Source organism: Crocodylus siamensis, chromosome 6 (assembly GCF_052110815.1).
Source record: "Crocodylus siamensis isolate JL-2025a chromosome 6, ASM5211081v1, whole genome shotgun sequence".
Classification (NCBI taxonomy): Eukaryota; Metazoa; Chordata; order Crocodylia; family Crocodylidae; genus Crocodylus; species Crocodylus siamensis.
Window position 1 is genome coordinate 53,875,512 of NC_143400.1, and position 16,655 is coordinate 53,892,166.

A 16,655-nucleotide genomic window follows, 5' to 3' on the forward strand; every position below is an offset into this window, starting at 1 on the left:
TACTTTTCAGTTTGTCAAAACAAGCTGATTGGCAACAAAGTTAGCAAGACAGCACCATGTGAGAAATAAATGGCTGTTACCAGGAAATCTCTTAAAACCTCTGTAGATGCAACATAACCTTGTGCAGAGGTTTAGCACAAAGCTGCTGCACTGGTCAAATCACACTTACATCCTCAGAATAATGACAACAGATTTCACTAGTTCAGAATCCCCATGCTGGGTTTCCACACATGGCTGAATGTCATTGATTTGGAATCACTGACCACCCCTTCCTTAAAGAGTGATGGCAAACACCTTCAAATTAAAGGTTCACTGCTCCCTCCCCAAATGTTGGAATCAGACAGCCATATATATTTTTAAAAGGTATTTTTAAATAAACATTTCATTCTTTTACTTGACAATTAAAATTGTAAAGACTGCTTAACTCATGCCATCTTCCCTGTAAAAGCCTCAATGTCGAGTGCTCTTTTAAAGTAAGTTTCAAAATGCATTTCAGAATGCTTTGCACATAAATAGTTGTGCAAAACTTGATTTTGTTTATATCAGCCTGTTCTGGATTTGTATGTAGAAACAGCATCCCACATCTACTGAGAACCAGTACTCCTTCAGCAGGCACAGTCTCACCAGGGTCACACGACTCTCTACCAGATTCCATGGTTCTTAAATTTTAACTTAAAACAGCATGGCACATGTATGTGGAAAAGAAGAATGAAAGCATACTAACAACTTTGAGCAAGGACTTTCCAGCTAAAGAATGTTTCCAGTGCAAGCTTTGAGCTGGAAGAGAGGGAAAAAGGAGTAGATAGGCAGAGAAGGCTCCCCTCAAATTAACACTCCAAGGAAAAGAAGGAAGTAGCCTGGGGGAAAGTGGGAGAGTCTGTAGGAGCAGTGGTTCTTAGAACCAGTGATATGTCCATTAGCTTGATAAATTTTAAGCCCATCTACCTGGAACACAGCACAAGAATTTGCACTAAATTTGCACTAAAAGCACAATACTGAATAGATGTTGAAGCTAAACTGCAGTCAGCACTCACAGTAACTTATGTCCTCCCCCATAAAGTCAAAAAGAGCAAAGCTCTCTCAATCACAGTCTATTTAGGGAAAGGCAATAGTCCTTATTAAATAAGCTCAGTTCCATCCTCTGCTACAGGTATGCTGATGCTTTCAGAAGTATTTGTTTAATAACATGTGTGAGATAAAAGTATTTTGCCTATCTGTGCAGGACAGAAAAAACCCTGGGAAGTATGTTTGCTCTGACCTATCAAGATGCTTGGTGTTGTGTGATGTCTGAGGGCACAGGACTAGAGCACTTGTCTTACTGACCAGATCTGAAACATTTGAAACAAGGCAGCTAAGAGAGAGAGACAGAGAAAAAAAGAAGCAATTTTCCAGTTTCCCCATGAACAACTGTACTCATCTGGGGAAAAAAGACGAGATCTCAACCAATTTAAGAAACAGCTTCAGGAGATTTGAAAGAATCAAATATTAGAACCGTTCTCTTTTTCTTTGTATGATTTGAGCTGTTTACCTACTCTAAAATGCTGCGGTGGGAGTTCTTTCTACGGTGCTGGTATTTACTCCATATCACAGCCATTGTATTAAGCATACTGATTTTTATTTCTAGTCATTCACGCTCAAGCATTCAGTGGGCAGTACTTGTTCATGTTTATATACCTGTCACAAACTTGCAGAAAAACTTCAGCATTTTGGAAAATTGTAAATTTTCAAAATATTCACTGTATTTTCCAGATGTTTTGCAGTTCAAAATAATGTACTGCACACATAAAAGATTTTTTTTCCTTTTGTCTTTAAGTGAATGGGGGTTTTGATTTTGTTCATTAAATATTTATGATGCACAAGAGGTGGAAAAGATTATGAGAGAAAGGAAAATGCTCATTTGAATGCTAAGGAGAAGCCATTCTTTTCAGAACAAGGTTGGTTTAAAGAGACGGTTCATACATTTAACCTGGCTATGTTGCTGAACTATCTGCTTTTAAAAGTACAGCTTCCAAGAATTGTATACCACTAGTACCCGGCAAACACCTGGACAATAATGGACTAACACCTGTAGCAAAATAACACTTGTTATAAAGCTGGCATTCCCAAATGATATGTTCACTTTTACCCTTCAAACTGGAATTTTCTTATTTAAAAAAAAAAAAAAAAAAAAAGAGAGCGAGAAAGAGGGAGCGAGAGAGACATCTTTTGGTTGTTCTCATTTTTCTCTATAAATAGGTCCTACAGAACTGGATTCAACTGGACAATCCTATTTCTTCAAAAATAATGCCAAGGCTTATCTATGTTACAAAGCCTCAACAGCTATGTCTGTAATCACGTATGTGCAGCTGCCGGTTACAGAAGGGTTTTTCCTATCAGCATACCTATGCCACTTCTCTGAACAGCATTAGCAAAGCCAGCTAGGCCAAGAAGGCAGCTCCAGCTATGCTGAGCCTGGGTTTTTTTGGTTTTCCTTTTTTGCAAGCAGAGCTTCATCAGCTATCTTTTCACATTTCTTGCCAACATAGCCGTGCCAGGAACTTTTAGTGTAGACCAGGCCCCAAGACAAGCAAGATTAATGAAAATGTTACTGAAATAATGTTCTGCCCAAGAGTTCAGTGGTCAGATAGACAATAGCTATTAGTTCTTTTCTTTTAAAAATTCCAAGTTCTTAGAACATATTAACTCTAGACTTGATATAAACTTGCACATCAGTCTGGGGTTGTCTTTGTGTTGTAATATTTTGCTTTGTCAATCCAATATTTTTGCTGAATGGAAGTCTCTTTAAAGACAGCTAGCATTTGAATTAGATAAACTGAAAACTAAAATAAATAGTGACATCACTTAAATTAAACAAAACAGAAATCCATGAGTAAATGTATAGGTATAGCCACTGCATATAGACTATTGAGTAAGAGTATACATCTTGATATAAGGACACACTTCACTATTCTGTATGTGGCATCCTAGGTAAGTAGAGACATCAACATACATTTGGGGGAAAAATACTTGTAAATTACTTAAAAACTGGAGAATTTTTTTCACCACTCATTCTAGGAGATATTTCATAATACTGCAAATATAGCATCTCACCCTTCAGTCTTAAACAAACCCCTGCAAGGAAAAGGGTTTTTGCAATCCTTAAAATAAACAAACAAACAAAAAACACTGAATTCTCTGCAGAAACAACTATTACGATAGAACAATTAAGAGCTGGTAACCACCAAGAACAACAGTGTTAGAATCGGGAATAATGGGCAGGCTGACCTGGCAAACACAGAGGGAAGCAGCAAGTAGCAAAATTTCTGTCAGTGGGTAGTAAGGTGTCAAATGCAAAAGGGAAAGAATGTCAAGGGGATGGCCCCTCCTAGGCAGTATAGCTCCAAGCTTGTAGGACTGGAAAATCCTTTTGAAAAATGAGAAAAGGAAATTTCCCCATTGGGAGAGCTGGCCAAGCAGGTAATAGGAAGCAAGCTGCAGTTGGATAAATCTGTCGCTGTGGTTGGGAGTGAGTGTATCCTCTCTTGATACAACATATTGTGAGAAATCTTCCTTGTTATAAAAATGTTTGGCTTGAGAGCAGAGAGGCAGTCTGAGTAAAAGTTGGTTCTTTCATTTTTACTAAAGAACTGAATTCTATAGAATCCATTAAATAAATTATGACATTCAATATTTGCCTGACTTTTGGTTTTCTTAATTTCTTTTTGTGAATAAACTCCCTATTCAGAATACTTATTTGCATATTTTGCTTTACTCAAAAGCAACATCTGCCTGTTATCCCAGAAATCCTGTTAGGAAAATCAGGGAAAAAAAGTTTAGTCATCACTGTCCTACTGACCCAGCCAGGGAAGGCAACATTGTCTTATACAGTTTCCTAAATGCCAGAAACACAAGAACTCTTGCAGAGAATATGCTTTCTCTTTCCTTACTTTGCAGCAATGTGAGAAGATCTGACATATGTATTCTTGTGTATATCGAGACCTACTGAGCAGTGCCATAAGGTGGGGGATAACTGTAGCATCCTAGAAACAAGTCAGAAAAGAAAAAAAAACAACATTAAAACTAAGAACTTCAGCACCATCAGTCAGCAATTTGTTGTTAGTTAAAAGCTGCATCCTCAACTTTTTTAATAAATAATACTAATCTGCAATACATGATCCTGTTCTCTCTTCCACTGTGACCCACAAGGACACAGGTCTAGGCCATAAAACTACTAAGGGGGAGATTTTCAAAAGGCACAAGGGGCAGCTTAAGGTCCAATGTGCATCTAAAGTCAAAGGGAGTTAGGCATCTAACTCCGGATTTGTGTTTTTGAAAATCTTCACCTAAGTTATCTGTTTAGTGAGAAAAAGAGGGAAAGAGGAGGAACTTCACTCACAACAAACTGTCACTTGACAGCAAATACCGAATAAAAAGCTCTGTATATTTGGAGACAAAAATCCCCTAACAACATTTTCTATCAGTATGGTCATGTACTTACCTTCTTATCTGCTTTCATTTAACTCTTAGGAATGGGAAAGGTAGTAGTGGCAGTACAAGGTGCCACTCTAGACAGTAGATATTCTATCCTCCCACCAACAATTGGAGATAGGAGAACAAAAAAAAAAAATAGTGGCACTGGCCTTCCAGCTGAGCAATCCAGTTCAAAGATTTCCCCTGGCAACAACGGTGCACACACATACACATGCATACGCACAATGGGGAAAACTAAAACACAGAGTAATCATAGTAAATCAGAGCCCAAAAGATTATCTTGCTACCAGTTCCTTACTTATAGGTTTTCTTGTACAATTCAATCCCGTCTCTTCTAAAGCACTTTTGAGGCAAGTGAAAAATAGTGAAAGACTTAACAAGTCACAGAAAGCTTTAAAATATGTATTGGGTATTATATCTTAGTAGGAGCCAGAATAGAACTACTGTAGTTACTCAAATCCAAGACAAGTGTCCCCATCCCCCTGGCACAGAGGGGGGAAATCTACTCATCTTGGATTTGAGTACAAGGTGGGGGGATATGGGGGCACAGGCTGCTCTGACTCCAGCCCCAAGCCTGTGTCTGCCCCCACTCCACCTCCTCCTGACAGCCTTTTTTCATATATAAAAGCTAGTTAGTGCGGGGGGGAGGGTGTCATCTTAAATGCAAAGTTGTCTTGGAGTTAGGTAGATGCTATGAAAGAATAATAGTTTTAGTGAGCATGGAAGCCCAGCTTCAAGGAAGATCTTTATAGGAGACAAAGCCTTTTTGGCTGCTTATGCAGAGAGGACCAAGTACAAACATGATGCCCTTCTCCCCACTCCTACGGCAGAAAATTAGCTCTGCCTGCCATTACAAACATGGATTAACTCCCTAGTGTGTTGACTAGAGGGAAACTGACTGTGATGGAGTCATCAAGAAGTGTTATGAGGATCAGAGAAGCTACTCTATAAAAGTCATAAGTTTCACATTTCCATTGATGTGTTACAGCAGTTGAGAAAGTAATAGTAGCTGGGTATACCAACTTGATATAACCAAGGGGCTTGGTTTCATTTGTATTCCAGGAGCCAGCTAATAGGAAGACTTTTTTTTTTTTTTAAAAATAGATTTCGTGTCTGCCACAGACCATCAATGCCAGGAAAAAAAAAATTAAAATATGTACTGACCAACAAGATTTTTGTATAACTTTTAATGAAAGCCCAAAGAAACCTACATTTAACACAATCTTCCCTACTACTTCTTTGTACCTGCATGGAGCATCTTAAAGATAAAAAAATGTGCAGAACAACTTCTCAAATTGTATCGAATGTCGGGGGGGGAGGAGAGTCAGTTTTAGTTTCCTTGGTTGTTCCTTTTGTGTCTCTGCTCACAGCAGTGTATCAAGGTTAGTTTTGCTTTGACTGGCCAAGCTATATTTATCTAAGAGAAAACAGGAGATGGAAAATTAAGAACTGAGGGGAAACATCAGGAAAGGTGCCGAGACAGATGAGGTGACGTCATGTAATGACATAAGAATCCTGAGATGGAATGGTATTGTGAAACGTCTATGTGACCTGGTCATCACAGTGAAGTTACTGTGCATCACAGTGTAAGATTTTCCTATGATGTATTGATCTGGCTCAGGGCTGTCCAACTCACAGCCCAAGGACCTGTGAGAAGTCAAATTGTGGCCTCCCCAGACTCCCAGTCAACTGCCACTGCACCAATTGTTCCAGCTGCAGAAGCAGTCAGGGTCTCCAGGCTCCCCCTCCCTACCCCAGGGGCAGGGCAGGGCAGTGAAGTGCAGTGCCTTAAATCAGCGTTATGCAGAAATATCCCCATGGCAGCTCTGAGCACACTAAATCTAGAACCAATAGGACTACAGCCAGTCTTTATGTATGCCTGGACCTGTGGGGAAGGCACAAATGCTTTAGGCATGCTCTTCCACCCGAGGCTTGAAACGTCCTAGTGGGGTTTGGAGACTTAATTCTCCCTGACAAACATTAGCATCCTGCCACACTTCAGTAAACTAGCTGTTCTAATGGGCAACACTTAATGGGAAAAATCAATCCATTGGAACCAAAAAAGCAGAGTATCTGATGATCCATATATGCAACCTTCCTCCTACTCCCAGGAATATTTTTCTACAACTCTATGAACTCATCTGGAGTCCTGAAAACTAGTGAGACACTTCTTTTTTTGTTTAGACTAACAAGTTATATAAATTCCTATGACTTTGCTGTGTTGTCTTTTGACAACAAATTTACAAAACATACAAGTTGAAATGAAATCCTGCCCTTGTTCACCCACCATGTGCAATTTAAAATATTAAGCTGCAGTACAGTTGAACACAACAAAAATCACATGGTACATGGTATTTGACTTCTGGGAGGAGGGACACCCAGCAAAATTGCTGTGATCTGACATTTTATGCCAAAATTATTTTTAAAAATAAGGGACTTGAAAAGCAATACATTTCAGGATGGGTTGGCAATTCTTCATAAAAGGTTCCAAACTGGGCACAAAAAGACTGCCCCACAACCATCAAATCCCTTTAAAGGATGCAACTAGCTAGCTAGTCCTCATTTTAAGAAGTATCAGAAGGAGAAAATGAAAAAACAAACTACAAAGCCTAACTTAACTGGAAAGAGTTGTTGCTCCGGCAGGAGATGGGAAGTAAACTGGATTGCTCAGCCAGAACCAGCCCTTTGATCACAAATTTCGTTTGATTTTCTCACTCCATCAGCTGAAAGAAGGATATCAATATCTGTTGTCTTAACGGACCTACAGCAGGAAAAAATATCAATAAATGTACGCTTCTACTTTGCCAGGGCACTCCAAATGAACCATAAATACTCATCTTACAAACAAAACATGCCAAAATGAGTTGTGGGACCTTTTAATTTACAAGATTACAGGGTCAAATACAAAAACAGCCTACCAATAAAAGTGGCCAAGTACTAAAGTCAATGTCATTATTGTTTTTACTAAGAAATCCAACATCACAAATTGCATTGCTTAATTTTGTTTACGTTACCTTAAAACACAATTCATATATTAAATTTAAAATACACATGCACTCTTCTTTTAGGGTATTACTGTACAGGTTTTTCAAACTATATACATTAGCAAGTCACAACAGATTTTAATGATTAAAATCAGCATATAGAATACCTCAGTTCAAATCACTAATTTTAATCATGGTTTGCATCTTCACTCTTTTTAAAAGATTATTCTTTTCCTGAAGACAGGTTGTTTCCACTGGTAGCTATTAAAACACATTGATTTTCAGCAAAATATATAATCTTTATAATCAGTGTGTTTGTTCTTTCACTTTTCAGGAAGACATACTATTATTTTATTTTAAATTAAATTTTATATATATAAAGCAATTACACAACATTCTCTGAATAACATAACAACTTAATTAAAAGAGAAAATGTTTGAAAAAGGTGATTTTTATTATCTAGTAAATAAAAATTAATGTTTTTACTCATGATCTATGCCCAGCTGTATTTGGACAGAAACCAAAATTCAATGAAAAATGAATTTTATTAAATTTTATTTAAACCCAGTGCTTTAAATTTAATGGATAAATAAAGGTTAAGTTCAGCAAAACATGCTTTGCATTTGAAGCTACAGATTAAGTAATGGAAGTATTACCTCAAAATAGTGAACTGAACTGATGCATGTCTGACCACACTGTCCTTCAAGATTTAGTACTAAAAACTCATTCTCTCTGATCTCATTTTTATTCATACATTGAAAAAGAAAAATAAGCTTTTCTACTTTTAAGCACTCAATTCATTTTTAAACTTGGAATTAGAGTCATTGAAGTGAACTAACCATCAAGCATAAATTAAAGCGTTCTTTCAGCTTCTACAGAAAAAACTTGCTACTGTCAAAAGCTAGTTTAACACCTCAACAAACTTTAACTCCAGGTGCGCTGTCAGAGGACTTCTACCAATCTGGTATTTTCTAAAATTTCTGCAGTGCATTGAAATTGAATTTAAAAATATTAACTTGTAGACAGCATAATAAATTTTAGCCTTGAAAATTATCACACTTTCAAGTTAACAGTATACCTATATACAATTGAAAGAAATATGTATATACACACACATTCATATATATAAAATGCCCCACAATAAACAAACACACACAAGTATATAAATGTAATTTTATACACACACACACACACACACAGATACATATTTATTTATTTATTTTACATATTTTTATATGTAAAGAGATGTACAGAATCTCTTTTATACATAATATACACCCACACACTTTAGCTGCCGTGGTAAGATTTTCTGTCAGATGTAGATACTAAATAATTAATAATTCAAACAGCAAAGATCAGCAAACTCTAAGGCAATCAAAAAGCATCTACTGAACCATCCTCAGTACAGGATTGCAGCAGTCAATATTCTGTCAAATACTGAAGCTTCTCTAGACAACAAACATAACTGGTAAATGCTTAAAAAGGGTTACTAACTTATGCAGTTTTATCTATAAAGATGACAAATAGCTGATTTGTTTATGGCTATGACAGTTTGTAATAATAATAACAGTAGTAAATAGCTCTGCTATAAGAGAGGGCTGCATTTCATGAGTAGCTGCAAGTAACTGGTTCATAAATACACTTTGCCGATACGGTGAAACAATAACCCCCGCCCTTTTTTTTTTCCCCCCCAGTCAGCGTAATGTCGCAAGTCCTGACTTCTCAGTATGTTTTGCCACAGGTAGTTATGCTTAGCTTTGGTAGAGACAAAACTGAAGCTTGCACCTCTATTCAAAACAGCTTTTTTATTGAACTCTCACTTTTTTTTCTAATAACTGGCCTCACAATAAAGAATATCCTTTTCGTGGCAATCTGAAGTCTCTCCAAATTCTGACAAAGTAGAGAGCACTGTTCCACCAGATCTAATTATGCATTTTAATCTGCATTTACCAATGAATTGCTTTAATTAACTTTACCAGCAGGTATCGAAATAAATGCTTCCATTTCCGTGGGTAATCCTAGTAGCCAGGTTTCTCTCAAGTTGTTTATAATCTAGGTCTATAATTATGCCTCCCGGAAGAAGTAAACTCTTGTACTGTCCCCTTAAGATTTAGCAGGAAAGGTTCTTCAGGCTGCTATTCATGACTTTCCAGTCCTTTCACCCACTCCTTACTAATCAAATTACATGCTCAAAATTCTTCTTCCTTGGAGATACCTTCCTGAAATGATTCAGCCCTAGGTTTCAGCTTCTTACTGAGCTACTTGTAACTCCAAATTTTTTAGCCATTAAGCAGCAGCAAAAGCAGCTCAGGCACAAGCACAGTTCTTTACTAGCTCGATGCTCACACCCCATCAACCAAAAATGCTGCCGTTCCAAAATTTCACCCAGTTCCTTACTGTCAGGAAGCTTTAGGACAGTTAGCAGGAAAAAACCTGTCTCCACAAAGAAATAGCCTGAGCAACAGAATGCCTCAGTTCTCCCCACAGTAAGACAAAGCACCAAACTTCGTAAGATCGGGTGCGAATTATGTGCAAATGATATCTTCCTTTAATTCTGCCTGTCTGAAGTGTGCCTCTCCTCTAAAGATAGAAAACTTTTTTGCAAGAATCCTTACTTCAGGAAACAGAGAACTCAGGGATGTTAAATACAACAGATGCAACAAGCAGTTACATAGGAGGAGTTGGGATTGGGGTGCTAGGCATAGGGGATGAATTAACTTAAAGGCAAGCTTGTCTTCTCTTCCAGGTTGGCTGATCTGGTATGGCGAGCTTTAAACTACCCCTGCCGGGGGAGGGGGCTGCAGGAAGACAAGGAGACACCACCCGAGCAAAACAGGTGACAAATGCAAGGAGTGCCCAGGTAAGAAACAGGGGTCCAGACAGTCTCCCAAATCAGGGGGTGGCACACGCGGCTATGCGAGGCCTTAAATGCCTATATACCAATGCTCATAGTATGGGGAACAAACAGGAGGAACTTGCCCTCAGAATAGCCAGTTCAGACCCAGACATAATAGGGCTTACAGAAACGTGGCGGGATTCATCCCACAACTGGGCAGTTAGCATTAGGGGCTATAGGCTTTACAGGTGGGATAGAGAAGGAAGGAAAGGCGGGGGTGTGGCGTTCTATGTCAAGGAGCAATACACATCCTCTGCCAGCAGAGTGGGGTCAGAGGAGGGGCAAGCTGCAGTGCTCTGGGTCAAGATACAAGGGGGCCATAGGGAGAAGGATTTAACGGTGGGGGTCTACTACAGACCCCCCCAGCCAAGGGGAGGAGCTGGACCGGGAATTTTAGGGCCAGCCTGCAGAGGCACTTAAAGTGAAGGATGTAGTTGTCATGGGTGATTTTAATTACCCGGACATCTGCTGGGAGGAAGTCAGCCAGGTCGAACCATTCCAGGAGGTTCCTGGCCAAAATACAGGACCTCCACTTAATTCAGGAGGAGCACAGTCCCACCAGAGGAAATGCCCTGTTGGACCTGGTCCTGGCCACAGACAACAACCTGGTAAGGGGCCTCCAGGTCCTCAACCCCCTGGGGTTGCTAGAATTCCATCGCTTGCTGGAATTCACCATCCAGCGCAGGGTGTCAAGGGCCTGCAGCAAGGCGGTAGCCCTAGTCTTCAAGAGGGCCAACTTCAATGAGTTGAGATTAGTGGGAGAGGCACTGGGGTTCTCAAGAGCAGGGGAACTCAGTGTCCAAAATGAGTGGTCGTTCCTTAAGGAGACGATACTCAGGGCCCAAGGGGTGACTATCCCAACAAGCAGCAAGGGGGTCAAGAGTGCCTGAAAGCCCCCCTGGCTCACCAAGGGCGTCCGGTAATGCCTGATTGCCAAAAAGGCGGTGTACACCAGGTGGAAAGAGGGTGCTATCTCCAAAGAGAAGTATACCTCCTCTGCTCGGCCCTGTAGGGAGGCTGTCAGGAAAACTAAGGTGGACATAAAGCTAGGACTAGCGTCCAAGATCAAAGATAATAAAAACTCCTTTTTCAAATATATAGGGAGGATGAAGAAAGCACTGGGAAACATGGGGTCCCTGCAAGATCCTCTGGGCAATCTGGTGGTTGCGCCAGAGGAGAAACCAGATCTCTTTAACCAATTCTTCACATCCGTTTTCTTAGGCAGGGACTGGGACTTCCCCACCGTGATGCAAGACGGACTCGAGGGGAACGTCTCCAGACTTCAGGTTGAGAACGACCAGGTTAGAGAGCTTCTGGAGGGGCTGGACCTGTTCAAATCAGCGGGTCCAGATGCTCTCCACCCCATGGTGTTGAGGGAGCTAGCTGGGGTTATTGCAGGGCCCTTGGGACGTCTTTATGAGCGCTCGGGCCAGGTGCCAGATGATTGGAAGACAGCCAACATGGTCCCCATCTTTAAAAAAGGGAGGAGGGAGGACCCGGGCAACTATAGGCCCGTCAGTCTTACCTCAATCCTAGGGAAACTCTTTGAGAAGATCCTCAAGGAGCACATCTGCAATGGGCTGGCTTCAGGGATGATGCTCAAGGGCAACCAGCACGGTTTCATTAGGGGCAGGTCATGTCAGATCAACCTGATTGCCTTTTATGATCCAGTCACAAAAGCACTGGATGCAGGTGTCACCATGGACATAGTCTTTCTGGACTTCAGCAAGTCCTTTGACACCGTCTCCCACCCCATCCTCATTAAAAAACTAGGCGACTGTGGCATTGATGCCTACACAGTCAGATGGACTGCAGATTGGCTCAAGGGTTGTACTCAGAGGGTGGTGGTGGACGGGTCATATTCGACCTGGGGGGAAGTGGGCAGCGGAGTCCCCCAGGGCTTGGTCCTGGGGCCTGCGCTGTTCAATTTCTTTATCAGCGATTTGGATGATGGGGTGAAAAGCACCCTGTTTAAATTTGCTGATGATACCAAAATTTGGGGTGAGGTGAGCACACTAGTAGGGAGGGAAAGACTGCAGCAAGACCTGGACAGGTTACAGGGTGGGCTAACAAAAACAGGATGCGTTTCAATACTGACAAATGCAGGGTGCTGCACTTGGGCAGTAGTAACCAGCAGCACACTTATAAGATGGGAAACTCCCTTCTTGAGAGCACAGAGGCAGAAAGGGATCTTGGAGTCATTATTTACTCCAAGATGAACATGGGCTGACAATGCGAGGTCACGGTTGGCAGGGCTAACCAGACCCTGTCGTGCATCCACCACAGGTGCATCTCAAGTAGGGTCACAGAAGTGATCCTCCCCCTCTATCCAACACTGGTCAGGCCACAGCTGGAGTACTGCATCCAGTTCTGTGCGCCCCATTTCAGGAGGGATGTGGACAACATTGAGAGGGTCCAGAGGAGGGCCACCCGCATGATCCGGGGACAACAGGGCAGACCCTACAATGAGAGACTGCGGGGCCTGAACCTGTACAACCTTCACAAGAGAAGGCTGAGGGGGGGACCTGGTGACTGTCTATAAACTCACTGGGGGTGGAAACAGAAGGGTTTGGGAGAGAACTTGTTCCCCCTCGCACCCCCTGGCATAACGAGGAATAACGGCCACAAGTTGTTGGAGAGTAGGTTTAGATTAGACATCTGTAAGACCTACTTCACAGTCAGGGAGGCTAGGATCTGGAACCAACTTCCAAGGGAAGTAGTGCTAGCTTCTACCCTGGGGGCCTTTAAGAAGAGGCTTGATGCCTACCTGGCTGGAGTCATCTGAGCCCAGTTTTTCTCCCGCTCAGGTGGGGGGGGGGTCAGACTTGAAGATCTACAAGGTCCCTTCCAACCCTACTTCTATGATTCTATGAACTTCCTACATGACCCTTGGTCACTTCAGGTCTGGATTTGGAAAGGCTTATTAGTTATTACCATCCCAGACAAGCAAAAAGGTACAGTGAAAATGAGATGCTTTGTTCATTTTTTTTAATATGCAAAAAACTGGAAAGCAGGATATCATGCCCTGACTCTCATTTGCTAGTAATCTCCTTTATACCACCCTTCTTAACCCACATTATTGAGCCGGGTCTCATAACTCAGAAAATTTTACATAAACAGGGAAGAGGACCCATATCTCCATCTAAGTTATTCACCAAATCATGTATCAAATACTGAAGTACAACATACCTCAGAATGAACTTGCCAAATCTACACACTCAGAGACACTGCTTTGTACAATGGGGTATTCAGTTTAAAGTTTATGATATATTCTCCTAGAGTGGCTGGTCAGAAATAGTTAAGAGCCTTCTCCTGCTGCCAGCTAGTGTGTTAATTCTTTAATTTAAGTGCTGAAGGTCTGCATTACTGGGAGGGAGGTCCAGGGTTCAAAGCCTAATTATGATGAACAGGGAAGGCATTTCAGGTGAATAACAAAACTTAGAGAACGGAGAGATACCTTACCAGCTAAGCACTGCCTGCACAGAGGAGTTTTCCAGCTACTGATTCCTCTATGAAATCCTATGAAATATGAACTTTCATTTCTATCCAGGAGAACTTTTACAATCTTCTCTCTGAAGCTGGATGAAGGGTGTTTGTGCCCAAAAGCTTGCAATTAAAGAATTTTTGTTTTGCAAAAATCTTGCGAGTCTAATAAAAGATATCACCTTTACCACAAGCCCTGACTGCTTTTAACAGAACTTGGGGGGATTTTTCCATTCCTTGTCCCCATTAAGACCCAAGAGGATCGAGTTTCAAAATATGTTTGTCTTAAAAAAATTACTAGAATAGTACGAAAAAAACAAAATAAATTAAGCATTCTGAAGGCAGAAAAAGCCCAAGTTAAGTAAGGTTATACAGACTACCTTAATTGTGTCCCTTAACATATATGCAGAATAGCTTTAATTACTACAGAACACATTTTTCTGTAAAACACCTGCCCTCCATTCACTGCAGGATGGACAGTGTTCAGGAAGTGGGGCAATAATTCATGAATTAGTTTTATCCTCACTGTTCTGTGTCCCCCTACCCTTCTGTCTCTCTTTGCATGCCATCCTCACCTTATGAAAAACAGGAAATCACTCCCTTTCCTCCTGGGCATTTCTATACATCCATCATGGTAACCTCCGAGGCTTATCAAACCATTTATTTTAGCAACAGCCTTGTGCAGCAGACAAGGTTTTCACAGATGCAAAACCAAACACAAAGCAAGTACAAATATGTAAAGACAGACACTAGGCTTGCATACTCTGGGCTTGCTTACACCCTTCCCTCTGCACACAACAAAGGCATCGGACACAGGGCATATGCTGCACACAGCACCCTGGGGCACGATTCAGTCTACCCCTGGACTCTCTGTACTGCATGCAGCACCCAGAGTACTGGGTCCAGTTCCCAGTGCCACATGCAATGCAAGCCCCAGAGCTGGCCCATTGTGTGCTACATGCTGAGCTGGATTAACCATGCTAATTAGGAATGTCTCTGTCTCTGGTGCATGGTCCACATCTGGACTGCGAGCCAGTTTACGGGTCCAAATGATTCTGACACCCCTGAAATAAAGGAAAGTGTCTACAGGGGTTCCATAAGGATCACTTGTAAGTTTGGTCTTATTTCATATCTTTATCAGTGAACTGGGAAAAGGGACAAAGCAGCACTTTATTATGACACTACAGACCAAAATGTGGCATTTAGCCATGAGTCAGAGAAGGGCATGCAGCAGGTCCCAGAGCGCCAAGTGGCCTGACTTACACAAGACTATTCCACATCCCTGCTGCATTCCACCAGTTCTGCAAGGTCGTGTTGGCCAAGGAACGAGGGCCAAGGTAACATTCATGGCATTACATACACCCAGTGTGGGAGGTGCCTGTAATAATGATGGCATGCTACACACAGGAATAGAGACCAAGGAAAAATGTCCTCACATACTCTTCATTCTTTGCCCAAGTACAGACAATCAAAATCAATTCAATCTTCACAGGTTTGTCTAAGCTCCACAGACTGAACCAAATAAGCAAGTGAAAAGACATTCACTTTTGATTCCAGAAATGCAGCCCATGCAACCCTGCTTGGTGGGAGCAGACAGCTTGGGCCAAAGCTAGTTCACTCACCCTGCAAGAGGAGGACTTCCAGGGGGAGTACAAGACAGGCTGGGATGATGGGGGACTGCGAGTTAGCTTGAATCTGGGACAAAAGTTCAATAAACCAATTTAACCTAAATCAGTGAAGTCTGATACTACATCCATCCAGGTTTATCTTAAAACACTTTCAGCCATTTTGAAAACAGTTTACATGCACAGAACATCTGTTGCGTTACAGATCTGAAAGTTTCTGATCACTTATATCGCTTTGTGTGCAACTTCTGTCCCTTTCTGCATAAATCACCTAAGGGCATGTCACATTCTGGTTAGACTGTGTAAACAGCTAGCAGACTGACAAATTAATGCAAAGGGAGCTGAAGATTGGCGGGGGGTGTTCCTAAAATATCAAAATAAGATCTACTTTAGAAAGATATTCTTCCAATGTGGCATGTTCTGGAAGGTTTTTTTGTTTTTTAAAATCACAAAATAAGCAAGCTATAGCACCAATCAGAATGCTGAATTCAGAAATACTAAAGGCTTCACCCACATAAAGGGTCAACTCTCATGGAAGTGTCAACTCTTTAGTATCAGGTGGTGCAGTAAGTACTGAGGATCAGACTGCAGCTCTCTTCCAGTTACACGTTCTCTTCAGCCAGTAAAGATGACACATTCCAGCAGAACCTCAACTCTTAAGAGCAAAAAAGCTGAATTCAAGTTTCAATTTTTAATCTATTTATCCAAAGGTACCCGAGAGGTTTAGAGTCATTCAAAAAGATCAAGTCATTAATCCGCTAGCACCATGCTGTGGCTCTCATACGGGTTCTGATCTCCCCGATTCAAAGCCGGGTTTGTGCTGTTGGCAACTCCATCATATAGCTCATAAGCAAGAGATGCCAAGTATCACCAAACCTCACTGTAACCTTCCAAACACTGTAGTTCACCCAAAAGGCAGTCAAACACGCATCTGACATGACCCTCATATCCTAGAGGTCCTTGCTGCTCCAAGATCTCCAACTCATTTCACCCATCTCTCCTTACTATTTTGTACAGCTAGCAAGAGCCCAGCAAATACCCACCACACAGCCAGCATTTGCTCTTGTCATTCACTGTCCCAAACTGTTCTCCACTTCAGCTGCGTAGCTACAAGAAGTTGGTGGAATACACAGGGTTTCACTGTTTTTCCCCCACTGCCTGTAGTCAATGGTTATATATTGCTTAAGGAGTTGCACA

The 16,655-nt window shown here is 41.4% G+C and overlaps 1 protein-coding gene across 15 annotated transcripts in view; it reads right to left on the minus strand.

Annotated features, from left to right (window-relative positions):
* ARMC8 (armadillo repeat containing 8) overlaps positions 1 to 16,655 on the minus strand; it is a 110,266-nt gene that overhangs the window by 57,013 nt on the left and 36,598 nt on the right. For 6 of the 15 annotated variants that reach the window (XM_090051300.1, XM_090051299.1, XM_090051305.1 and 3 more), the window contains one exon: positions 3,927 to 4,019. The exons of 2 other annotated variants lie outside the window; for them this stretch is intronic. In XM_090051300.1, coding sequence (XP_089907426.1) covers positions 3,927 to 4,019 — 93 coding nt within the window. 7 more of the 15 variants (XM_090051314.1, XM_090051311.1, XM_090051313.1 and 4 more) reach the window with 5 other exon arrangements.